The 27,168-nt window shown below is 38.5% G+C and overlaps 1 protein-coding gene across 7 annotated transcripts; it reads left to right on the top strand.

The window, feature by feature from the left end:
- The first annotated feature begins 399 nt into the window (after positions 1-399).
- On the top strand, positions 400-26,654 carry LOC104589376 (transcriptional corepressor LEUNIG_HOMOLOG-like). 7 transcript variants are annotated; one of them, XM_010247679.3, is made up of 19 exons: positions 400-837; positions 1,003-1,094; positions 1,224-1,321; positions 1,470-1,579; positions 1,703-1,992; positions 2,101-2,176; positions 2,289-2,400; positions 4,788-4,837; positions 4,937-5,072; positions 5,163-5,209; positions 8,780-8,854; positions 18,208-18,438; positions 18,875-19,019; positions 19,109-19,218; positions 19,832-19,981; positions 23,855-24,010; positions 24,147-24,263; positions 24,406-24,603; positions 26,191-26,654. In XM_010247679.3, the coding sequence occupies exons 2-19, from the start codon at positions 1,063-1,065 to the stop codon at positions 26,332-26,334; spliced, it is 2,277 nt and encodes a 758-aa protein (XP_010245981.1). In that variant the 5' UTR covers positions 400-837; positions 1,003-1,062; the 3' UTR covers positions 26,335-26,654. The 7 variants fall into 7 exon arrangements, with proteins under 7 accessions (XP_010245981.1, XP_010245980.1, XP_088752121.1 ...); XM_010247678.3 differs by having other exon boundaries at positions 5,163-5,251; XM_088895995.1 differs by lacking the exon at positions 8,780-8,854 and having other exon boundaries at positions 5,163-5,251.
- The last annotated feature ends 514 nt before the right edge of the window (positions 26,655-27,168 follow it).

Below are 27,168 nucleotides of genomic sequence, written 5' to 3'. Positions count from 1 at the left end.
CCGAAAATCAACCAAGGAATCCAGTGGTTGCCAAAAGGAGAAACAATCACCCGCCAATTCCCGAATAATTTACTCTGTGACTGTGACCCCACCTGTTAAACCTCGATCAAGTTAATTCCTCCCCTGCCGTCCACGTCAGCTTCAAGAGTCTACTCTACCCGCAACTGATCAAACGACCGTTTCTCTTCCCAAAAACCTGTTCGACCTTTAACGACACATTAACTCTCTGGCCACGGAGCTGTTAAACGTAGTTCATCTCCTTCTCCGAGCCTCGAACCTACGTCCCGAACCGAAAACCAAAGCGAAAACATCACAGCTTCGGAAACCGAGCCTTAGCTTCGGATATTTGATCACGAGTTCGGTGGCGAGAAGACTGTTTTTTGATTTTCGATTTCTCTCGAGGCGGTGAAGCGCACAGAGATTTTTTGTTTCCCTTCGTTAAAGGTCGAGCTGTTCTACTTGAGTTATGCTCTCACTTCTGATGATCAGAAAACCCTAAGTCCTTGCTAGATTAATATAAAGTGTTTACTTCGAAAGAGTTCTCGCTTACTGTTAAGCTGCAAAGTTTCTGATCTTTATTGAAAAAATTCGACAATTTGAACCGTCTGTGCAGTCTGGGTTTGAGTTTGGATCGGTGCTGTTGCTCGGGGAGATGATTCTTGGACTTGGTTTTGAAGATCATAGCCTTCTGTTTCAATCCCTTCTTTGTTTTGGTTAAGTTGGTGGTTGTTTTAGTTGCTCAAGTTGTAATTAGGCTGTGAGATATGGAGATCAAGTTTGCGTTGAAACCAGGATCAGTAATGTAGTCTTTGATCCGTCTGGAAAGTAGGATCTGAGGTGAGATTTTTCGAAAGCAGGTCTTTTTGATCATCTTTTTACCAAGTTTCTATCCCGACTCTGGTCAATATATTTCTTTCTCTGGATTGAAGTGGCTTGAATTATTCTTTACGAGATCACTAACACAAAATACCTGATTATATGGGTTAATTGTGACCGTTGCAGCTACCAGTCGGTTCTTCAGTTTCCTTTTTATGTTTCTTTTGCCAGTATTGGAACCTAACCATGGCACAGAGCAACTGGGAAGCAGATAAGATGTATTGCACCGTTCTAGTTTTTCCATTTTTCCTGTTAAATTCTTAGCAAATTTTGTTTTTCTTTGCTTCATTGTCATTAATATTAGAAAACAATTGTTGTTCTGATCGTCTTTTTGGTTTACATACTAGGCTTGATGTTTATATTTACGATTATCTGTTAAAAAGAAATTTGCATGCCTCTGCAAAGGCTTTTATGTCCGAAGGAAAAGTCGCTGCAGATCCAGTAGGTAATAATGTTATCTGATGCTTGACTAACTATTACTTTATATTTCAAGATTCTTTCGTGATCAAACTGGGTCTTCTAGATAGGATCAAATAGATGAATTGAAGTCTTTCTAGCCAACCTTGTATCTAACTCGTGGCTTGAAAGTGCAGCAATTGATGCACCTGGAGGATTTCTGTTTGAATGGTGGTCTGTGTTTTGGGACATCTTTATTGCAAGGACAAATGAGAAGCATTCTGAGGTTGCTGCAGCATATATAGAGGTTCCTTTATAAATATAGCACTATAGCAGTTATTTTTGTGCCCTCCTTAATGGGATAATTTTATTGGAATATTTTAGGGAAGTGGTTAACTGAACCTTCCCAGAATTTCTTCATGATACATAGGCACAACAAATGAAAGCAAGAGAGCATCAACAACAGCTTCAAATGCAGCAGTTGCAGCTCATGCAGCAACGCCATGCTCAGTTGCAACGCAGGGATGGTCCTACTCTTGGGGGTCCGATAAATCCTATGAACTCTGAGGGAATGCTGGGTCAGTCTACAGCCACTGTTTTGGCTGCAAAAATGTATGAAGAAAGGATGAAACATCCTCACTCCATGGATGCAGAAACATCCCCACAATTTATTGATGCTAGTAGGATGGCCCTTTTAAAATCAGCAACTAATCATGCAGGGTAATAACTTAGTCATAGACCTTTTCTTCTGTGTATGTTCTTATGTCTGCCTGTTTCCTTGAATTGTTGGTACATTGTTCATTTTACTTACTCTTATTGCTGACACAGCCCATTGGTCCAAGGTAATTCGGGAGGTGTGTCTGCAGCATTGCAACAAATGCAGGCACGAACTCAGCAGACCACTGTAACCACTTGAACTATGCCTTATTCCTTTTGCTGTTTTTTTTTTCCTTTTTTAGATTTTGTACATCTGCTGCCACAGTGTCTGAATTGTAGAAAATGTTTTGGCATTATAGGACATTAAGGGTGAAGTGAACTTGGGTGTAACTCAAAGATCTATGCCTATGGATCCTTCATCAATCTATGGACAAGGAATTATGCAACCAAAAACTGGACTAGCCAGTGCAGGTATGTTTACTTGATTCTCTAGAATAAAATTTGTAATTCTTGCATGGAGAAATTGAGAGTGAACTATGAGTTTTGCATGGATTGACCCTATGATTTAGATATGAATAAGTTGTATCTTAGAGGTTGGGTGGTCAAAGGTCCTTCATGTAATTAGAAATTACTGGGATGTATACATATATACATGTGTGTGCATTATATCATTTACATAATGTATAATTATATGTATATATATGGTTTATATTAGGTCTAATTTATATTTTTTATTTCAATTTTTTAATTTCTATAATAAAAAAAAGCTATAAATTGGGATTTGAGGCCAAAAGGAGGGGGGGGGTTTAGAAATTTATGGCCAACCAAGGTTCAAAATTTCGATACATATCGTATCGGAGCCTTCCCGATACGCCCCTACAGGGGGTGTTTCAGGCCAGCGAGTGGTTCAGGGGGTAGACCGGCCTTAAACCGGCCCCTCTGAACCAGATTTGAAAAAATATAAAAAAACAAAAAAACAAAAAAACAGTACCGATACACCCTACTGGCATATCGCCCTGTATTGATATTTTGAACCTTGTGGCCAACATAAAAAAGATCATCCCAATTGGACAACTGAGCGCAAAGTTATGGCCTCCGGAAGTTTTCAATACATTGTGAGTTGTAACCTGTGACCGGGTTGAACAGTTCAACCGCCAGGGTTGGCAGGTTTCTGATCAAGTCAATGGTTTTTTATCAATTTCCGGGTTTTAGGAAAAGCGGACCCAAAGAATGGATTGAGTGACAGTTTGGATGGTTCAACCATCTGGGTCAACAGTGGGTTGAAAACACTGATCCATCCACAAAGGTGTTGGTCCCTGACAAGGAGATGCAGCACCTTGTCATATTTATAGGCACAAGTTTTCAAACTGATTCTGCAGCATCTTTGTTCTGCAAACCAGTCTCCTTTGTCAGTGAATTGGGGTAAAAAACCTATGACTATTCTTTGACACCAAGCAACACCTTGACACCTCCTCCCCAAAGATCCAAACCAGTCTCCTTTGTAACCTGTGACTGGGTTGAACAGTTCAACCGCCAGGGTTGGAAAGTCTCTGATCAATTCAATGGTTTTTTATCAATTTTCGGGTTTTAGGAAAAGCGGACCCGAAGAATGGATTGAGTGACAGTTTGGATGGTTCAACCATCTGGGTCAACGGTGGGTTGAAAACATTGATTCATCCACAAAGGTGTTGGTCCCTGACAAGGAGATGCGGCACCTTGTCATATTTATAGGCACAAGTTTTCGAACTGATTCTGCAGCATCTTTGTTCTGCAAACCAGTCTCCTTTGTCAGTGAATTGGGGTAAAAAACCTATGACTATTCTTTGACACCAAGCAACACCTTGACACCTCCTCCCCAAAAGATAGATGGTGTTAGTCTTTTCTGTAAGTTGTTTGGATGTTTTTCCTTATTCCTGATCTCCCTCTATTTTTTTGTTGCTTGTTTTCTGTAGAATTTCTCATCTTTTTTTGCACACCACTAGTTTCCAATTCTGTGTTCTCCTTTGTTTATCTTCTTTCAAGTATTTATAATCATGCTGCCTTTATGATTAGAAATGGTGAGAGTGACATGCCGTTATCACATGGTCATTAGATGTTGGGGCTAACTCTAGATATGGAACTTTAGCCCTTTCACTCTACCTCAAAGGATAACTTGACGCTTCTCTTTCTGAATTTGATATGAGGAAGTACAATGACAATGATCATGGTCTGTCTCCACTGATGATAATTCATCAATGTGTCTGGCTGTTGATTTGGTGCATTGTTTGGATTTCCATTATGGTGAACTGATGCCTCTTCGCTGTCATATGACCCAAATTATTTTCTTTTATTTGGTGCACACTTTTGATTGACTTATTCCTTGCAATGTTGAATGATAGTTTCAAGAAACTATTCCCACTCTGTTAATTCATTTTGTCCATTTATTTGCATTCCTCATAAGATTTGGTTGCTATGTATCAGTGGTACTGGAGTTGGAATTGTATCAACTTTCTGGTTGTATTGTGATGTCATATTTTATATTTCATTTGTAATATGAGCTACCTTGGTTCTGAATGCAACTTACAGGTTTTGCTATCAATTTTGATATATGTAAGATATTTAGATTTTTTTATGAGACGTCAGATATCCATGAATTGGATGGCTGAAATGATGGTTTCATTCCTTGGTTTTCATATTGAAAATTTTGTTGATTTGTTCTATTTGTTTAAGACCAGATTTAGGTGTTGGCATTAAGCTTTGGCTGTATTTTTTGGCATCCCAGACTAAGCTCTGAAACCAATAGGTGGATTTTGAAATCATTTTTTTATTTATTAAACTATGACAGAATGTTTCTTATGATTTCTCCTCTTTCTTTTTAGGATTGAACCAAGGTGTCAGTGCTTTACCATTGAAGGGTTGGCCCCTAACAGTAAGTTAGATGTTGAAGTATACCTTCCCTGATTATACTAAGTATATTTCTAATTTGGTTATTTGACCTTCTGACTATGGTTATTACCAAATTATGTAGGGTATTGACCAACTACGACCGGCTTTAGGTGCGCAAGTGCAGAAGCCTTTTCTACAGACCACAAACCAATTTCAGCTTTTGACACCACAACAACAACAGCAGCTTCTAGCCCAGGCTCAGGCACAAGGCAATCTTGGTACTTCCCCTAACTATGGAGATATGGATCCCCGAAGATTCAGGGTTTTACCTAGGGGAAACTTGAACACAAAAGATGGACAACTTGCAGGAACCGATGGATCTATAGGCTCTCCGCTGCAGTCAAGTTCACCAAAGGTCAGAGTACCTTCCCAGGATCAGGCAGATTATCTTATGAAGGTTAGCATTTATGATGCATGTATCTATATGTGAACTTTATTTCTTATATGATTTAGATCTGAAAGAAGTTTCAGATTTTCAGATTTTCAGCTAGTGTTTCTCATTTTTATAGCCATACAAGTTTTGACTACAAGAAGCCTGACAAAAGGTGATGGATATACATTTTCAACATCTTTAATTTCTAAAGACTTTGCTGTAATAAGACCCTTTAAACTATTATGACTCTTTATGATGATAATTAAGTCAATTCCTTTGACACCAAGAAACTAGAAAGTAAAGCTTAGGAAACTTGCATTTACCAAAATTAGAAAAATCTAACATTATATTTTTGAAAAATAAAAATAAATTCATGATTCTTGACCTAATTTAGCAAGATAAACATATATAGAATATTCCAAAACAGAAAGATGCATCCCACCCGAAGGATTTTAGGCCAATAAGCTTGGTTAATAGCTTGTATAAGATCATTGCAAAAGTGTTGTCTTTGAGGCTGAAGAAGGTACTGCCAGATATCATTGCACACTATCAAGGAGCTTTTGTGAGAGGAAGACAAATTACAGACCAGATTTTAATTGCTAATGAGAGTGTGGAGAACTTTAAGAGGGATAAGAAGAAGGGAGTGGTCTGTAAGCTGGACTTGGAAAAGGTTTATGACTTGGTGGACTGGGAGTTCTTGAGGAAAGTTTTAACTAAATTCGGGTTTGGGGTTAGATGGTGTAAGTGGATCATGGTCTGTGTCCGGAACTGTCATTATTTCAGTGCTAGTGAATGGGACAGTGGTAGATTTCTTTCCAGCCAGTAGGGGTATAAGACAAGGAGACCCCCTTTCTCCTTTCTTGTTCATTTTAACTGCGGAGGTTTTGGGGAAACTGATTCACAGAGCAGATTCTAGGGGGCTCATTAGAGGCTGGAGGGTTGGGAGGGTGGAAACCCCCCTCACTCACTTACAGTTTGCTGATGACACGATTCTGTTTTGTGAAGGTGGTAATGTGAGGTTTATCGGGAACTTAAAGTCGGTGATACAACTGTTTGAGCAAATGTCTAATTTGAAGGTTAACCTTGGGAAAAGCTGTGTAGTGGGGGTGAATTTGGAGGAGGGAGAGATCAGGGAGAGTGCTGAAGTGCTGGGGTGTGAAGTTTTGGGGTGGCCTCTGAACTACTTAGGATTACCATTAGGTGATAATCCCAAGAGAGAGTTTCTGGAACCCGGTGATGGAAAGGTTTGAAAAAAGATTGGTATCCTAGAAAAAGAACTACCTCTCTCTTGGTGGGAGAATTACACTAATTAAGGCCATGCTTGCTAACTTACCCATCTTTTTCATGTCGGTGTTTAAAATCCTAGTGAAGATTGCTAACAGATTAGAAAAGGTAATGAGAGATTTTCTGTGGGAGCTGGGAGAAGAGAAGAGGGATCATAGAGTTAGCTGGGAGATAGTGTGTAGGAGTAAGTCGTGTGGTGGTTTGGGGCTTGGGAGTATTAAGAGAAGGAATATGACTCTGCTGGGGAAGTGGTTGTGGAGGTTTTCTATGGAGAAGGATAAGCTATGGGCTAGAATAGTGGCAAGTATTCATGGGCTGGAGCACAATGGATGGGACGCTGGAATCAGAGCTAGGATCACAAGCAATTCTCCTTGGAAAGCCATTCATGACCTGCTACTAGTTTTCATTCCTAATATCAGGTATGACTTGAATTCCGGTAACTCCATAAAATTTTGGGAACAAACCTGGGTGGGGAGCGCCCCTCTAAAGGATCAGTTTCCGTCTTTGTATGCTCTTTCTGATTTGAAAAATGAGCCGATCTCGTCTTTCACCACCCCGTCCTCTTCCACTTCTGGGATTGGGTGGAACTTGGGTCTAAGAAGGGATTTGAGGGACTCAGACTTCGACTGTATTTCTAGTTTTCTTGCACTTCTTGATAACGTTGTCTTAGACCCCACTAGGGCGGATTCTAGAATTTGGACACCTACCCCCAATGGAATTTTCTCTTGTGCTTCGTTCTTCAAAGTCTTAAGTCAGTCCACTAATCCTACCTTGTCCCCTTTCCCTGTTGGTGAGGTTTGGTGCAGAGCTATACCTCCTAGGGTTGGTAGTTTTTGTTGGGATGCCTATCTGGAAAGAATCAACACTGGTGATCTACTCCAAAAGAAGAGACCCAATACTTGCTTGTCACCTCAGTGGTGTGTTCTGTGTAAAGCAGATGGGGAGATTGGTTTTCACCTAATGGTGTCTTGCCACTTCGCGAGGTCATTGTGGGATTGGGCTTTCTCCTTATTTGGATGCAGCTGGAATCCCCCATCAGACATGCAGGGCCTTTTCTCACCTTCCTTTTTCAGGTGGCGGTTAAAAAGGGGAAGGACAATGTGGAGAGGACTAAGGGCTGCAGTATGTTGGACACTGTGGGAAGAAAGAAACTCCAGGATATTCTCATAAACTCAGAGAGGAACAACAGATCTGAGGGCTATCATACATTTTAGGGTGGTATAGTGGCTGAAATCTTTTGAAATATTCACAGATTACACTGTGGATGACATGTTGAGGAAGTGGGGTGAAATTGCAAATTGCATGTAGACTAAGTCAGTAATGAGTGTGGCTTGGACCCCCCACCTAGTGGATTCTTGAAATTAAACTTTGATGGATGCAGTAGGGGAAACCCGGGACAATCGGGGATTGGGGGTGTTTTTAGAGATGAAAATGGGGTCATCTCTACTATGTTCTCAGGCCCAATTGGAGTGGGTGACTCCCTTAGAGCTGAGATATGTGCAGTTATGGAAGGAGCCTGGAAAGCTAAGGAATTGAACATCAAGAAACTTATAATTGAAGGGGATTCAGAGGTGGTGATAGGGTGGCTGACTAAAGATCAAAATGATTTATGGAAGTATAATAATGAGAAGAGGTAATTCAAATGGCTGGTGCGGGAGATGGAAGTTAAGACATGTTGGATTAAAAGATAAGCTAATTCCCTAGCTGACGGTTTAGCAAAACAAGGGGCAGAAAGGGATTCTTTGTTTTGGGCTAAGCTGTAACGTTAGTGCCTTTGTATCTTTGTATTTTCTTTTTTCATTTCTTGAAGTTCTTTGTGACTCTTGGAAGATAAGTGTGTTTGTCTTCCACTTGTAAATTTTCTATTGATGAATTAATGAAAGTGTTATTGATCAAAAAAAAAAAAGATAAACATATATAGAAACTTGACCTAATTTTCATGATTCTTCCTCTTTTTTCATGTCTGCACCAGTAAATGTGAATGGCAGGAGGAAAAGAACATATATTCATATAACCAATAGAAAAGGTGTAAAGTAATAATGTTCAAATATGTAAGACTATACATTTGAAGGATCCCTTATTTATAAATTGCGATCTCTTACTCCTAAATTGTTGAACTTGAATTTTCGTTGTTAGATATTGAAATTTTGTGTAACCATCCAACATTAAGTGGGAAAGGGAGGGAGGGAATTGGTCTAGCAATTTGCATTTTAATTGGTATGAGGTTCTTTTTTTCTTGATATCTGAGCCTTTGGTTGGTTTAAACAGATGAAAATGCCTCAGATGCAACAGTCCTCCTCTCAACAACAGCAGGACCAGCTCCAACAGCAGCAACTGCAACAGGTTGTGTTATTCATATAGATAAAGAAAATATTTTTAGAGACGGTTTAATTTCTGCATATCAAGATTAGGTTCTCTTTTTGGCAGCAATTACCAGTAGGATCTTTAGAACCTACTTCATCATATTCCTACATATTTGAATTTTCTATGTCTTTTCAAAATTTCCATCCATCATGCTTAACTATCAGACTGTCTGTTCAGATGATACAAGTAACTTAAAAAATTGTAAGAAAGTAGAGGTGTGTGAAAGGCCCTATGAGATCATGCCTTTTTTTGATTGATAACAGAAACTTTTATTAGATAATAAGAAGAATCAGCATATGTAAGTATTCTTAAACATCCCCAAACATAGAAGCCAGCATAAAACTCTCCCCATCATGATTCCACTATTTCATTTAATTTTTTACATCACTGTTTCCCTTAAAAGTCCCAAAATATCTCTTGTCTATCTATCCCTTGTTTTTGCCAATGCATCTGCTAAGCAAGTGGCCGACTGATAAACTCATGGAAGAAAATTTGATTCTTGATCCATTGAATTACCACCTTTGAATCCCCTTCCATTATCAGATTTTTTATATGCAGGCTTTGGCCACCCTAAGCGCTTGTACTGCTGTTGTAATTTTTGCTAGTATGGGATTACCTTGACCAAATGGTGCTGAATAGATGGCCAAAGTATTCCCATAGGAGTCCTTGGATGCTGCTCTTATACCTGTTGGGCCTGGAATGTCTCTACTGCGTCCATCATAATTCATCTTGGTCCTATACTCTGCAGGATGAGACCATTGGGCTGATATGAGAGGTCTTGCTATAGAAGAATTTGCCACCCAAGTCCATCTTCTAATGATATCTTTAATAGAAAAGAAGTCAAATGTCTCAAAGTTTTGACCAAATGTGCCACCCTAATTGAGATATAACCAATGATGGCATTTTTGGACCTCTCTGTATCATTTAATAATCTGTCATTTCTCTCTTCCCAAATCATTCATAAGATGGCTGCTGTTGTGCATCTCCAAAGAAATTTTGCCCTTTTTTCTTGATGGATAAGAACTTTTTCCCTTTGAGGCTAAAGATGTTGGGTTGAAACAACCCATTACATCCATGTGGAGACCACCTACAACCAAATAGAGCAGAGAACCATTCCTAAATTCCAGTTGCAAAAGATGGGAGATTAGCAAGTAGTTAGTTGTTTCCCCATCTGCAAAACATAAAAGGCAAACATGATGAGATAAGCACCATCTTGGTTATTTCCTTTGAAGATTCTAGCTAGAGTTAGTTTTCAAGTGAAACACTTCCCAACAAAGGCCTTCAGCTTAGGTTGCAATGGTCCAATCTAAATTTCCTTGACGGAAAAGGTTTGTGGAAGGGCAGTGAAAAAGGAAGCATAAAAGATTCTGGAAGGAGTTAGAGTCCAAATTCTATCATTAACCTTGGAGGGATCAAGAAAAACACCCTCTAGGTGATTAAGGAGTAAGTAGAAGGTACTTCAGACTCCTTCAATCTTCTTCTATACAAATGAGAGATGGGCAAAGTTTTAAAGGATGGTAGGGTATAAAAACAAGGAAGAACTCTTTAAGTGGTCTATCCCCCCACCCAAGGTCCTCCCAGAATTTGACTTTATTCCTTGAGCAAAGGCTCTAATGCAGTTAAAAAAAGAGGAAAGGATACCAACAATGGTTTTCCATAGGAGATTGGCATTGCTCTTAAAGATAGTGCAGAATCCCAGCCAATAGGATGTGCTCCATAAATGTTCCTAACCACCAAATGCCAAAGCTTATCCATCCTTTGGATCTCCATAATCTAGAATAGCCAAATCTATTTTCTTGACCTCCTTAAACCTAAGCTCTCTATCTCCATTTTGCAAACCAAACTAAGTAGTCTTTCTAGGTTGACACAATATTTTCTCCAATCTCTTTGCCACCACCATAGGAATCCTAAATGTGGAAAGGTGGGCAATAAATGGGTAAGTTTGCTAGGGTTGGTTTACTCTAATTAAAGTTATTCTACCCCCCACAGAAATATAGGGTCTCTTCCAAGTTGCTAGCTTTCTTGAAAATCTATCCATGATTGGATCTTCAAAAGCAATGTATTTGGGGTATCCTTCTAACAGTGGGCCTAAGTACCTCACTGACTATTTCCCTTTTTCATTTTGCAAACCAAACTAAGTAGTCTTTCTAGGTTACCACAAAATATTTTGTCCAATCTCTTTGCCACCACCATAGGAATCCTAAAGGTGGAAAGGTGGGTAATAAATGGGTAAGTTTGCTAGGGTTGGTTTACTCTAATTAAAGTTATTCTACCCCCCATGGAAATATAGGATCTTTTCCAAGTTGCTAGCTTTCTTGAAAATCTGTCCATGATTGGATCTTAAAAAGCAATGGATTTGGGGTATCCTTCTAGCGGTGGGCCTAAGTGCCTCACCGACTATTTTCCTTTTATACATCTGAGGATTGATACATATCTCTCAGCTGCTTCCTCATCCAAGTTATTTCCTAGAAGACAACTTTTGTTATCTTCTCAAAGGAATGTATTTGCAAGTGCATATTCTTGGCTTCTTCCTCCCTTAAGTCTTCACAAAACAAATTGGCATCACCTGTAAACTTAAATGAGTCACCACAGTTTCCCCTACTTCCTATCCTCCATCAATTGCTGCTTGCTCAAAACATCCACAAGCCATGTGAAAAGGAAGGGAGATGAGATAATTGACCTCCTTGTCTCAAACCTTTCTTGGCATTAAATGGGAAAAAAAAAGTTTTGACCTCTCCACCAATCGAGATAAAATAGAACTGATTGAATACATCATTTGATCCATTTTCTCCATCTTGCCAGTTGCCCCACACCCATATCTCCCCAGTGCCTTATTTAAGTGTTATCAATTTTTTTTTTTGAGAAGTAAAATTAGAATTTTTATTAAAGGGAAAAAAGAAGTTACAGCAGGAGGTGACAAGTCATCACCCGAATACAAAGACCAAAATTCAGATTAGAGAACATTTTCCACAATACATATATGAAAATCCAGGATTTTTTCTATTCTAAAACCAAAGTCTTCTCTTTCTACTTGACTGAACTCTGGAAGAATCAGCAACCAGTCTATCACTGGTCTACCCACAACTGCAACCATCTTGTCCATGCTGCAAGCTTTATCTTCAAAGATCCTTCTGTTTCTCTCTTTCCAAATGTTCCAGCAGATTGCAAATGAGATACAATTCCATAGCAATTTTACCTTCTTACTCCCACTCAGCCTGGGCCAAGTAGAGAAAATCTCAGCTGTTGAAGCTGGGTGAAAGCCTGAGACCCCAAACATAGATGTGAACACTTTCCATAAGAAGCTTGACAACTTGCAAGATATGAATAAGTGAGTAGCATCCTCTTCTTGTCCTTCACACAGACAGCATCTGCTAACCATGCTAAAACCTCTAGACTTCAGATGATCAACTGTCAATACACTGTCCATGGCTACCAGCCAGGCCAGAGCCTCAACTCTTGGAGGGACTGGGTTTCCCCAAATGCCTTTAATATGACTTGAGGCTGAGATAGATCTGCTGAGAGCCATATAACATAAGTGTTATCAATGCACATGATCATTAGGTCTTCTCCACATCTAATTTGCAAATCCAATCTCTCTTGCTAAATTTTCTTCTCTCTACCACACATTCATTTGCAGTCAAGCTTTGTTCAATGATCTTCCACCCTTAACAAAGGCTTCTTGATATGGTTATATTAATGAAGGAAAAATCTCTCAGTTTCAAGGTAGGACCTTAGCAATGATTTTGTATAGGCTACCCACAAGGTTCATTGGTTGGAAATCTTTAGGATGGATAGCATCTTGCTTTTTAAGTACCAAGACCATGAAGGTGGAGTTTGCTCTAATGGTGATGATTCCTCTATCATGAAATTCTCTAAATACTGCAAAAACATCAGTTTTGATCATGTTCCAACATTCCTGTTAGGGCATAATGAAGCCATTGGGGCTAAAGGCCTTGGGTTTCTCAAGAACAAACATTGCTTTCTTGACCTCATCCATCTCAAAGTGCTTTTCAAGAGAATCTGCTAGGGACCCATCTGACGGCCACTCTAGTCTGTTCATTCTCATCTCAGTGGGGATGGCTGACCATAGATTTATTTGAAGAACTCCAACAAAACCCTAGCAATCCCCTCTTTTCTGTGAATGTCTTCCCCTTCTCATTTTTTTGAAGAGTAATAATAAAAATTTATTAAAAGAAAAGATCACAACACCCACAAAAACAGAAAGTGCCATACTAAGAGCTGTCATAATTCTGTATCTCACGTACATTTCAAAAATTCGCCCCCATATCTGACCTACGTCCTCAAACATCCCAGATCTTCTCAAAAGTTGGCTCTTTCCCCTTCTGAGTTTGGACCATCCGAGCTTGTCGCCCCCACCTCCAAGCTCCATTCGACTCCTCCCCCTTTGACACCATCTCTCCCTCCATCTTCTTAGGTTCCTGACTGGCACCCTTTGTCCCTTCACTTTTAGTTGACTCTTCCCTCGAAAGGCTTACCAAAAGATCTGGCTTCTTTTCCACCACCCTCGAAAACTGACCATCCCTAACAGGAAAGACAGGTCTCTGCAATTTGGGTTTGAAAACCCTTCTAGTGTAAACCTTTTTAAGTTTATTGGTTGGGCCTGCCCCAATGGTACCCTCCTTAAGACGTGAGAAAACCTTGGTATCGTGCACAATGTGAGTCTTGTTTGAAGATCTTATCTTCTCATTCCATCTTTTATATGGAGTTCTTCCTCTTACAATTTTTTTTTTTTTATCAGCAACACAAAAATCCATTCATTCATTAACTTTAGTAAGAAAACATTACAACCAGAAGTTGTGTAAAAGTTGTCAATCCCATTACAGGACAGACCCACTCAACTGTATTACAAATGAGCCTAGTACATATGTGTTGTCTTTGAATCCCTTTCTTAGCTAGGCCATCTGCCAGACTATTAGCAGATCTCCTAACCCACTTTATTTGAATGGTCATATCTTTTGATAGCCATTTGAAGTTCCTGAATTCATTTCTAAGCTGTCAAACCCCTCACCTTTCTTTAACCATCCCACTACCAGCTTTGAATTACCTTGAAGAACCAACCTCCCAATTCCAGTTCTTTAGCCATCTTTACCCCAAAAATTGCAGCTAAGAATTCTGCTCTTACAGAACCACCTTGCTCAACTGGGATTGGGTACAGTGCACATATAATACCACCCTCATCTCTTATCTCCCCTCCAATTCCTGAAGGACCTGGATTGCCCACACTACTACCATCAAAGTTCAATTTCAACCACCCGCCCGTTGGGGGAGACCACACCTCTAGTGGTTTTTGTTTCCTAGAGGAGGATCCGGCTATGGCCCCTCAATTCTTGAAGAAATCTACCACTTAAAGTCTGAGAACAGATTCAAGGTTTTCACCTAAGTTGCTCCTCTCAGTGTTATGATTTCTGTCAATGCCTCCTTGCTCCTCTTCTCAAAAATCCTTGAGTTTCATTCTTCTCATATTGTCCAAATCACCATTGCACGTGTGCACCTCCATAGAATCCTGCCTCTCCTATTTGTGCATTTCAACACAGACGGGCTAAACACTAGCAGGAGGGTTCTACTTGAAACCAAAAAGGGAAATAACCCTTCCCAAATATAGCAAACAAAGGGACAGGAGATTAAGAAATGAAAAGCAGTCTCACACTTTCACCATACAACTTACATAAGAAACACCAGTTAGGGGACAAAGACCAGTTTGGTATTTTCTTCTGCAGTAGATCATAAGTATTAATGCTTCCATGGAAGACTTCCCAACAAAGATCATTGACCTTAGGGAGAATAGGCAAACACCAAATTTCTTTTACAGGGCCTTGATTATCCAAACCCTCATCATCTAGGGCTACAGAATCCAAGAGGTGCATCAAACTAGACACAAAGGAGATTTCCAACTCCCTGAGATTCCTAGTGAAACCCAAATTCCCATTCAACCTAGAAGGTGAAACCCAAATTCCTCGTACCATTACATGAAAGTACTTTGCATTTCCATCCCGTCCTTTATCCATTAGCTTCTTTACTTTTGTCTCCAAGAAATTTTTTCTCTTCTCACTAGTCGATGAAATTCTACCTTCAAGTTCCATCTCATGGTAATTTCTTTTGAAGTGATCTCCCCTTGATCTTCTAAAGAGTCCACTTCCCTCAATTTGTTTAATTGTGATCTTTTTCTCATGTATTGCCAAAGGTCTCCTTGTTTCAACTTTCAATTCCTCAATTTAGTTCTCAATATTTTGAATTTCTTCCCAAATTTAAATCATTCCCAGTTGACTTCCACCTGCATCTTCTCCCACCATTATCTAACTGTATTTTACAAACCTCAGGTGGGTTAACATATCCTCAAATCTAAAGGGACAATGATCACCTCTTGCTTTGTTGAAGGACAACAACTCAATAGGGCAATGATCAGAAACATGTCCCCGAGTCCATGTAAATGCAGCTTGAAGCATGGCAGGCTCTTTCAGTTCACATCCATTAATAAACCCATTAAATTTCCTCATTCTCTATGCTGTGCTTTGGTTAGGATTGTTGGACTCTATGGCGAACCTTATGACAATAATATCACCTAAACATCACAGTCCATTACATAGAGCTAGAATTGCAGATAACTCTTCCCAAAATGCACCCCATTCTATAATCCATATATGATTTAGGCCCATAAACATTGGTTATTTGGTTAGTTAGCACCAACTCAAAGCCATCCTCTAGATTACTGTGTACTAGACGCTATGAAATAACCAAATTCCTTTACACATTAATAGGTATCCTTATTACACTATGTTATGATCCTTCCTGAGTCTCTCCACTATGGTGTCATTGACCAGCTAACCTCTGTATCCTGTAATGTTAAATGCTCCTTATTTTCTTACCATTAATTTCCCCGAAGGTCCTAATTTAGATTCTTACAATAGCACAAATGTCTGGCTTGGCTTTCCTTATTGTTTCCTTTATTCTCCTTTTTTCCATCACTTCCTACCCCCACATTCCAAATTCAGTATCCTCAGTTTTGTAGTTTGGAAGTCCTTCCAGTACTACATATTACTCTCCTCCTCCCCTTCCCCCATTATTGCATTCGATCTCACACGTCAATCTTTCCACTTTATTCATCTTCCTTCTTCCATTGGGCCCAGGTTCACCACTCTTTGGTAGACTAGTTTCTTATCATTTTATATTTAAACTCCCAATTTTTTCCCACAAATTCCTTAACTGGACTGCCTACTTAATTTTTTTTTTTTTTTTGGGTTCTGTTCCTATCTTTCTTCTTGTGTTTACTGTGTATTCTGTGCAAAGTAGAGTGCGACCTTCCTCCTGTTCTAACCGTTCTTCACTAACAAGCTCACTAAACACTTCTTGAACTATCCTTCATATCCTGTCTCTCTTCTCCAACTCTTTCAATTCCTCTACTATTTCTGTCATCCTATTTATTTTCCCCTTCCTCGCCATGAGTTAGATGCCCAAGGCTGAGATTCTAGATTATATACAAAACCAGTATTGGATGAATTTATACGAGCAACAGAAATAACATGAGCATTACCTTGGGCTACTGAAGGATGATCCAGCTCAACATTCCCTTCATGTTCCCCACAGACCTTCCCTGTTTTGATTTTCTTTTGTACACCAATGCCTCTGTAGGTATAGGCCCATTGATTGAGAGAGTTTCTTCCTGATTCTTACCTTTTCATGCAGAGAATTTTTACTTGGTGTTGGCCCCTGTTGATTTTCTTTCATACACCTATGGCTCTGTAGGTATAGGCCCATTGACTGAGAGAGTTTTCTTTTGACTCTGACCTTGGCATGCAGAGAATTTAGACTTGGTGTTGTCCCCTGTTACCAGTTGTATATCTCGCACTAACAAGGAACCTACTGCAATTTTTGCAATATACAAGGTATCTGTCCATCTTCATTTACTGCACTTTGAGTGGCTTTAACCAAAACTGCATTAACTGAGACACCACATGCCACATCTTGGATTTTTCTATCCTTAGGTTCTCCATCAATGAGAACTCACTTTGATCTCATCACATAGAGGTTTCTGCTTTCAGGATCCTTTCCGGCCACCCACCACCCATACTCTTGCAAACTTCAGGTTATTATGCAATGTGTCTTCATTGATCTGAATGAAACCTCTGCAGAGATCAGCAAGCTTCTTAAGAGTCCCTACTGACCAGAAATTAAATGGTAGGCAATATATCCATACTTCAATCAGCTGTGATGCACTTGCATCAACTTTATTAGCTGTCACACACTATTTAGTTACTAATAATGGCCTTTCAATCGACTGAATGATCTTTGCTTCATGCTCCGTCAGCAATTGTAGAAAAAAATAGGGCTTTGCTTCTCCCATGTGGCATGAAATCTGTCTGCTGGGATTTTTAACTCTGCTCTAATTGTCCCCACCACTATTCTCCAGCTTGCCACCATTTTATTTGCTGCCTTTTCCAACTCCTGTTCCTATGACATTTGCAATCCCTGCTATAGTCGTGAATGAAGTTTGCGCTTCATATTTAACATCCTTGTGCCCAGCTTTCTAATTCATTTCTTTGCTCGCCATCACCATCAGCTCAATGCTTGCCATGAACTTTTGTGTAGTGTTATACATAGCTTCCCTACTTCTTTAATTTTGACTTTCTGGTATACAGAGCATTTGCTTCCTCTTTACTGAAAATACTTCCATCAACTGAACAATCCTTCCTTTTGAGTTTTCTTTCCTTTTAGTTATGTATTTCTGACTACTTATGTTAGCTTCATTCCTCCACAGTTCTTTCTTTTCTGTTAGATTGCTTCATGAATGTCCCTTGAACCAGCAAATTATGTTCCTGGTTAATAAGACCATCACTTTCCTTACTGACCTATCTTCATTACTGCCTGGTTTCTGCTCCTGTTTCTAATCTATTCTACCATGAATGTCTTCACCTTGATTTTACAATCTTCCTTCATTTCACCACCTCGTGAGCTCCATTACACCCTGAAGTTTCTTCCTCATACATGAAATTTCTACTATGAAATTCTTGTTTTGCTTTTAAGTTTCTTTTAGAACATTTTGGTGGCATATATTTGCAGCATGCAGAAGATTATGCTGTAAGCTTTCCGCTGACATACCTGCATTTCACATCTTCTAGCCGCACAAATGGGGCTCCAAGACAACCCCAACATCACACAACTTGTGTCATATTTATGCCTAACATTTTTTGTTGACCATTTTTCCCATTCCATCTCCCTTTTTAGAAAGGATTCAATAAGATCATGCCGTTACAAGAAATATTTCTTTCTTGTCTGTATTAAGCTAATTGGTTTAGTGGCTATTTATTCTGTAACAGAATAACAGAAAAAGGAAACAACCAACTTCTTCTGGGGCTGCTAACAGTACTGGTACAGGAAATACTGTGGGCCCCTCACCCAACTCTCCACCATCAACTCCATCAACTCACACACCTGGTGATGCAGTGGCTATGACCAGTGGATTGCAGCATGTTAACAATATGCAGAAGAGCTTGATGATGTATGGTGCAGATGGGACAGCTGGTCTTGCATCATCTTCGAATCAGCTGGTATATTTCTAACTTTATCTGATTTACATAAGATATATTTAAGTGCAGTAAATTCAGTATAAATAATGTTATTCTTGTATCAGACATGCATTATAAGCAGCAGATCTGTCAGACGGTTCATGAAGAGGAGTTACTTCCTAATTTATGATAGCTTACTTTTTTCTGTTAATATGACTTCATAATATTAGCTTATTTAACAACCAAGTAGAAAGAATGAAAAGATGTCTATCCATATGCTACATAATTTATGGTACAATTAATTTATTGAATAAACTATGTAACTACTTGTAGGAAAATCATCAGGGTTAGCATGTTTTGTGTTTATCACTTCATATCCAATGTTGATATTGGTTACCTGTCTATTTCTCATAGCTCGGAAATCACTCTTCATGTCTCACTTTCTAATTCATTTCTTATCATGCTGTTATATTTTTAGGAAGATATGGAACATTTTGGTGATGTGGGTTCCTTGGATGATAATGTGGAATCGTTTCTCTCTCATGATGATGGAGATGGGAGGGACCTATTTGGTACAGTAAAACGAAGCCCTACAGAGCACAATACAACAGAATCTTCTAAGGGTATTTAGCTATTTACTTTTTATCCATCCATTGTGAAAGTGATTGTTCAGATTAATAGGAACTAACTGTAATCAGATTCACCTTTTCAGGTTTTTCGTTTAGTGAAGTTGGTTGTATCCGCACAAGCAATAGTAAAGTTGTCTGCTGTCATTTCTCTTCAGATGGAAAGCTTTTGGCTAGTGCTGGTCATGAGAAGAAGGTACTGCTTGTTTGTATATCTAGTGACCAAGTATTGATATCTGTAGCAGTCACTGCTAGGATGGGCATTAATATCATTTTCTAGGACTATAATAATTTTTGAATCAGTACAAATTGATAATGCACAAGCACAAACAAGCATTGTAAGTAACTGTTGCACATAGGGCTGTAAACAGGTAAGATTCTGATCGGATCCAGATACATTACATACAAAACCGGTCTGATTATTGAAATTGCAAATCTGAATCTGATCTCAGTCCAATATTTCAGATTTTGGATTGGATTGGATTTGGATTTAGTCTGACACTGCTCTATATTAAAATAAAGAAAAAATAATTATTTTTAACTTATATGATATATAAATATAAATATATATATATATATGTCCGATTGGGTATTGGATTTTCAGTTCATTGACAGCCTTAGTTGCACATTGGAACTGCTTATTTACCTGTTCTTTCTGGGGGGGGGGTCTTCATGTCAAACTGATTGAGCTACTCTTTTTCTCTTGAAAGAATTGATTCATTGAATTACTTGTTTATTACAAGTAAAAGGATGAGTGAACACTAAGCAAAAAGATGATGTGGATACTTATCTGTATTTCATGTCAGTAGGCTGTTCTTTGGAACATGGACACACTGCAGACAGAGAGTACTCCAGAAGAACACACACTTATAATTACAGATGTTCGTTTTAGGCCAAATTCAACTCAGCTGGCAACATGTTCGTTCGATAGGACCGTGCGCCTGTGGAATGCGGCAGATGTAATGATTTCTACTTCCATTTTTCCTTTCTGTAATGTTTGATCTTTCCTAGTATATTTGGACTTTGGTTGTGGTTTAATAGTTATTGGACTCTTTTCTTCCCTTTATTTATCAATGTTGGTTTGTAAGCCTAAAATGTAGGATACCAAATTTGTCTCTTCTGTGGTAATAGTAAGAAACTGTCATACTCCATGGCTTGTTCTGTTGCTTCCCCAAGGAAGTTGCTCTTGGTAATGTAGCTTCCAGTCATTTTTCTTATCATTCAGTTTTCTAGCCGACTTCAGAGCTTACTGCTCCCAAGAAGATCTCCATAACCATTTTGGTGTACTGAATCTTTATTAGACTAGCAAGACACCCGTGCGATGCATGGGATTCTTTAAAAATTGATGATAATATGTATAAAGATAAAGAACAGATATAGATTAATTAATTTAAATTATTGAAAAAAATTGGCATAATAATTATTAGGAACAGTACTTTGAAATAATTTGAACTTTTGGGTTGAAGCTATACTTGACTCATAAGTTAATTGTTGAATTTAAAAAAAATCATTAAGAAAATTAGCCCTAAACTTGTGTGTTATTTTTTTTACACCCTACATTCTTAAATGTTACTGAAATTTTATCAACTGCTAGCCTGTAAAATACTTTCATATCAACCCTTAACTTTAATGGACCCAAAGTCATCTCGGTTCCTCTTGATTTTGCTGCTGTAAATCACAGTAGCAAGCTGGCCTTTCACCGCCCTTTTACTGCTATAAGGTATAGCAATTATAGATCTTGAAACCACCCTTTACCCCTCATTTGTTGTAGGAATCTGAATCCATCATATGCCATCTAAACCACTCTAAAGTAACCTTTGGTTGCTATTCCCAATGCATTTCAACTTGCAAGCCCGAGTTGGATATGCTCCTAAGAAAAATTGTCCCAACATGCTTCTAAGTTCTCACATGCATGATCATAAAACTGGAACCCACCATGTCGTAGATGTGTAGACACAGATCATGTTGGAACATTTTTCTATTGGGAACAAAACTGGTCTCTGCAACTCCCCCGCCCCCTCCAAAGTCCCCTCTCTCACAACTGAGTTTTAGGGCCTGTTTGTTTGTTCTGACGTCTGACATCTGAAAGTGCAATATTAAAAGGTATATTGGTATTGATGAACTTTTCTTTCCTCTGAACTCTGAATGCAGAGAATATTGTTATGAATTCTGAAAATTGTTAAATTCCATTTTAACTCCATTTATGAGAATTTTTGTTTGTATTTTGGGGGTATCATTGGAAAACAAAATGTTGTAAGATTCCTCTTTAAGAGATAAGAGGAAATGAACACCCATTTTCCTCTTAAAGTTGTAATCTTAAAGAGATAAGAGTTAAGAGGAAACGAACAGGCCCTTAGTCATAAGTAAAGGCTTTAGTTTTCTACTAACATTATGACAGAATTTGACCTCCAAAATTCACCGCAGTTATTTCTTTGTTCTAGAATGAATCATAACAAGGGTTCATATATAGGGATGGCAATTTTCCCCATCCCTGTCTGGTACCTGGCTTCCCCGAACCCATCGGATCAGGGATGGAGATTGCCTTGGTGGGGATGGGTGGGGAGTGAATTCCCTGTGCTGCCCCGACCCCAATTATATATTAAATATATGCATATATAATATTATTTATATCAAAATATATTTTAAAAATGCCCTTATTTTAAGTAAATCTATTTTTTAAAAACAATTTTCTTTGTTGGGGATCGGAGATGGAGGGTCATTTTTATCCCCGTTGGGGGTTGTGGTTGGAGACGGGGAATATGGTCCTTCCCCGTTGCCATTCCTAAGGGTTTAGCCCCAAGACTCCTCCAAGAGGTCTTGATATTTTGTTATGACTCATTCATCGTAGAGCTTTCACCTTAAAGCCCATTCATGGTATTCTGTTATGACTCGTATTGCATTAGAATGAAATCTATATTCAGAATCTCATATATTATTAGTCTAGAGCAAAATGTTCATCAAAGAGACAAAACTGGAGTGATCAATAATAAAGCTTGGTGTTTACACAGCCTAGGGATTTGTCCCCACTTTTGACTTTTACCTTAACCTAAAACACACACATACAAAACTGCATGCATACATGTTTCAATAATATGCAAGGTTAAATATATACCTTAACAGTTAAACCTTGTCAAAAGACAAAACATTAGGAAAAAAACAGTTTGGAAGGAACAAAGGATAAAACTAGTCTATTTCCTACCTACAGAATTAAGTTCATCAATAAAACTGTACACTATGATGGAATGCAATAATACAATACCCAATTTTCTCATACAACCAACATAATAAAATTGATAATTTAAAAAAAAATGATAATAAAATTGATAGTAGATGGTCTTCAACATATAATAGAAAGACTGACCAGCCCTGCAAAACAATGAAAGAAAAGGCAAAAAATCAGTTGAAAAAGGAAGTAATAAGTGATTTATTTTCAAAAGAAAGAAAAAGAAGGGCATCTATGTCATCTTTTACACTGTGAAAAATTTTTTTTTAGATAAATGTGAAAGTCAATAGAAAGACTCACTCTCTCTTATGTTCCTTCAACTTTTACCATAACCAACCACAGCCTAAGGATTTTTCCCCGCTTAGAAGGCATCCTAAGTCACTCTCTCTACTCTGTTTTCAAGAAACAGAAAAATGATGGATTTAATTGAAGAAGGTGCATATGGTACTTTCTGATGCACAATAGTAAGAAGATGAATGGACAAAAACAATAGTGGTCTTGGCCTCAACGTATAATTCTAGCCAACCTGTTTGATATGTAGCTATTTTGAATATGCAAACATATCATACATTTGCAGATGTAAGAATCCTTAACTCATACATATAGTTCAAAAGTAGAAAATTAAACCTGATCATCTTAAGCACATGATTGGGAGATTGAGGAAAAATACTTGAGAGGTAAATCAATAACCTGCAAGTAAAAATAGAACAAAGGTACATAGAAATTAGGTTAGGTTTGGGAGAAGCCTTATTACTCTAGAAACTGGGAGTTCAGAAAAGAATACACAATCTTCTTCAACGTATAAAAACAGAACAAATGTACATAGAAATTAGGTTAGGTTTGGGAGAAGCCTTGCTTCCCTAGAAAGCTGGAGTTCAGAAAAGAATACCTGATCCTCTTGAATGTATGATCGAGAGCTGGAAAAGAGGTTCACATATCCATTTGAGAGCTAAATGTATCTACCTGTAATGATACATTTACAAAGACCTGTGTATACGTAGCCGTTACTCGAACTTAAAGGAGTTAAAGACAACATTATGCAGCTGTTATTCAAAGAGTTGGAGGAGAATTACTCAGATTTAAGAATGAGTTTTAAATAAATCCATATTTATAATAGAAATGGATGAGGATTGAAGGAAAAAAAGGCATATAACAGGGGGAGAAACAACATATGGGGAAAACTAAAAACCATCACTCATGTGAGAAGGGACAAGGGAGAGACTAGAGGAACTTGTGTGAGCAATGTAGTAAGAGACCTCTTACCTTCTCTTGTTCCTCTTTCTATTATAGATATAGATTTCTGATGCATTGGAGGTGCTAATCCAGATTTCACAATTTTTGACATCCTTTAACCTTTTAATTACAAGGTTATGTTTAAAATTTTGTCCCAACTGCTAGACATCCATTTGGTTTATAATAAAATCATTACCTTCAAAATCCATTGCATATGTAACATCAGCACATGATTTTTTTTATTATCTATGGATATCCTGAACAGGCATTTCAGTTATTTTGCTTTCTTTATATTTACTTTTACCAGTTAAATACTGCTAATATGTGATCACTAAAATACGGTTTTATCATGTTCTTCCATTTTTTTTTTTTGCAGCCAAGCTTCTGTCTACATGTTTATACCGGTCACAATTCACATGTGATGTCATTAGATTTCCACCCTAAGAAGACTGATCTTTTTTGCTCTTGTGATGGAAATAATGAAATTCGTTTTTGGAGTATCAGTCAGTATTCATGCACTCGAGTTTCCAAGGCTAGTCCATGAACCTCTATCTCTATCACATTCATGTGTGTGTGTGTGTGTGTGCATTTACATTATTAGAGATTCTATTGTTGTTTACTTCGTGACTTTGTGTCCTTATTTGTTGTCTACTTGTTTTATGGAGTAGGGAGGTACAGCACAAGTGAGATTTCAACCAAGAATTGGGCAGCTACTGGCAGCTGCAGCAGATAACGTGGTATCTATCTTTGATGTTGAGACTGACAGGTTGACACACGCATTACAGGTAGTCTAAAAGATCAAGACCTTACTAGCTCATACCTAGGCAGAACATATGGGAGCTCATTGACAGATCTAGGCACTGATGAAAAACAACATCCATTAGCTTATTTTTGTAGCTTTTATGTAAAACTTGATTTTATTTTCAGGGTCATTCTAAAGAGGTACATTCTGTTTGCTGGGATTCAACTGGAGATCGGTTAGCCTCTGTCAGTCAGGACTCTGTGAGGGTATGGTCATTAAGTACAGGAGAGTGCATTCACGAGCTCAGCTCCAATGCAAACAAGTTCCACTCTTGTGTTTTTCATCCAGCTTATCCTACTCTTTTGGTTATTGGTGGCTACCAGGTAATTCCATGCTATTACCACTATATTTATTGTTTTTTTCTTAAAAAGTAAAAGCATATTGTATTAATTCTAATTTGGTTGGCTGTACATGGGGTGAGATTTTGCCGAGAATTGTGAGAAGGTTAATTACAAAAAGAGGGCTTCAGTTGATAGCTTAAATGCCTTTTCCCAAGGGAAAAGTCTTTGCTACTGTGTCTATGATTTCATGTATTCAAGTGGATTTGCGTTCAAAATATCTGCTATTCCTCCATCCATATAGACCAAAAAAATACAGCCAAGAGCTTCATATTCCAAATAACTCTGCCATTACTAGATGAGCCTTCAATTTCCAGCTGTTTAGGAACCCCAAGATGGGTACTAGGAAAAACCCAGTATAGTTGCATTTTGACCAGAAAATGGGTTCCAAATAAGTCTGCTCACCAGGCAATGCAAAAAAGATGATACTCATTTTTCTGTGCAGCATTGCAGAGGGAATTAGGAGAGGTGATAGGGATATCTCTCTTGCTTGTCTTTGGCAAGGCATTTGCTTTGAGCTGCTGTCCATACTAGAAGTGCAACCCTTGAAGGCACTTTGCGTGCCCAAACAACTTTGTGGGGAAGGTGGGCCTACCCAAAATTGGTGTTGCATCATAAATTTGACTGAAAAAAATCCCTTCCTTGTCCCACTTCTAAATTCTGTTATCCTCAGAATCTATTGGCTGAAACTGCTGGAGATGGAGAAGCATGTCTTCTGAAGATGGGAGACTAAGAGCCATTGTTTCCAGCATTAGAAAATATGTCAGCCACAGGTGCCTATTTATTGGTGGCTGCATTGAAGAGGCTGGGATAAGATTCAGCTAAGGTCCTATCACCACACCAAGAATCCAACCAGGCTAGGATAAGACTCAGCCGGAAACCACTACCCAGTTTATTGGCAATGCCTTTAAAACAATGAGCTTTAGTCTTCTGAATGCCCTTCCAAATTGTAGTGGTGGTGGTGTGGGTAGCTTGATTAGTGTCCTATCCTCCATTGGTTGGGTCATACTTGTTTGCAATCGTTTGACTCCAACCTTTTCAGCATTGAATCTTCAATGCCATTATTTTGTTTGCTTTTGTAACGGGAGGGTCACTTCTAATAATACTCTGTAACTGGGAAAATTAATTTGTTATCAACTGACTGGGACCATTCCGATCAGTAACCAGTTCATATCTGAATTGAGCAGCTTGTTTGAACTTGTAACACTTGGACACTTTAACTGTCTTGCATATTGAATTCATTAGTTCGGAATCACCTTGAAGGTAGGGCATGAAGTGGGTGGATCTAATAAATTACAGGAGGCTGCATTGGGTTCTAGTTAATGCATATATAATGGGACCCAGATCCAATCCAATTTCTATTTGTATGTACAGTAGCAATTCAGATATAGCTATGAATATGCATTTCTTGTGTTGATCCTAAGCATGAGCATAGAGGGCATCATGATCCCTGATCATTCATTAAAACTTTGGATGGGATCAATTGTAAAATTTGTATATGGGATACCCACGTTGTTATGAACTTTGGAGGATTACTGATTTCTGTTTCTGTAATGACTGGTTGGTGTGCAGTCGCTGGAGTTGTGGAACATGTCTGAGAACAAGAGCATGACAGTTCCAGCGCACGAAGGTGTTATTGCAGCTTTGGCCCAGTCACCTGTGACAGGGATGGTTGCTTCTGCGAGCCATGACAAATCCGTGAAGCTGTGGAAATAAAGTTTTGGCGATTGGATATGTCCCTCTGAAGCAGTTGGCTTTGCCTCAAATTCAACGGAATCCCAACAAATCGTTGCATTGTGTTTGATATTTTTTCCTGGTTTAGTCTTTTCTGTTTTTCCACTTTGTTTGCTATTTCTTGTCTCCTTTACTGTGTTGGTAAATAAACTGGGAAGGGGTTCCTGTTGTTGTTTGGGACGGCATTTTCAAGAGATTTGTACTGCGACAGCAAGATGTGGGTTTTAATGGTATTTAGACAGATATACAGGAGAATTGAAAAAGAAAAGAAAGTTCACACTTTGAAACGGTGGAAAGAGAAATGATGAGTTTCCATGTCTAAAGATTCAGTATTGGTTTCATGTATAGCTTTGGCAAAGCAGATTCGAATCGTATCTTATCCGTAGGGTTAGAATCAATATGCAAGACACTATCTCTATAAGAGATGAAGGTGTTGTTAGTAAAATTCTAAGTCAGCAAGGCATTGAGTTGTCCAGCATTGTGAGCGTTGGTTGTAATGTTTTTTAAAAGCGCAATTGAAAATGAGCCAAATTTCTAGAATGGGAGTGAGCATATGGAGTTATAGCATGATGATTCCAGACCTCTTGCAAGAAACCAAAGTGCAAATAGCATCCAATCACAAATTGGGAATATCTCATATGCATGTATGTTAAATTCATGGGGAGATGTATCCAATCTGTCGGCTGTGGTTGGATTTCCATGCCTGTAGACTATGTGCAACTTTTCTTACGAAAACTAAAGAGTATGTGCAAGTGCAACTTATTACAACTTCTTTTAAGGTAAAGCACATTAGAAGATGTGCTTTTAAAAAAAAAA

This window comes from Nelumbo nucifera, chromosome 1, assembly GCF_055504915.1.
Source record: "Nelumbo nucifera cultivar China Antique chromosome 1, China Antique-T2T, whole genome shotgun sequence".
Classification (NCBI taxonomy): domain Eukaryota; kingdom Viridiplantae; phylum Streptophyta; class Magnoliopsida; order Proteales; family Nelumbonaceae; genus Nelumbo; species Nelumbo nucifera.
The sequence above is the reverse complement of the archived record's forward strand: the minus strand, read 5'-3'. Positions and strand labels throughout refer to the sequence as shown.

Coding starts and splice junctions, on each gene's coding strand:
- LOC104589376 (XM_010247676.3), top strand. CDS start 1,063: ATGGCACAGAGCAACTGGGAAGCAGATAAGAT. Junction 1,322..1,469: donor AGTCGCTGCAGATCCAGTAG/GTAATAATGTTA, acceptor TTGAAAGTGCAG/CAATTGATGCACCTGGAGGA. Junction 19,020..19,108: donor TACAACAGAATCTTCTAAGG/GTATTTAGCTAT, acceptor TCACCTTTTCAG/GTTTTTCGTTTAGTGAAGTT.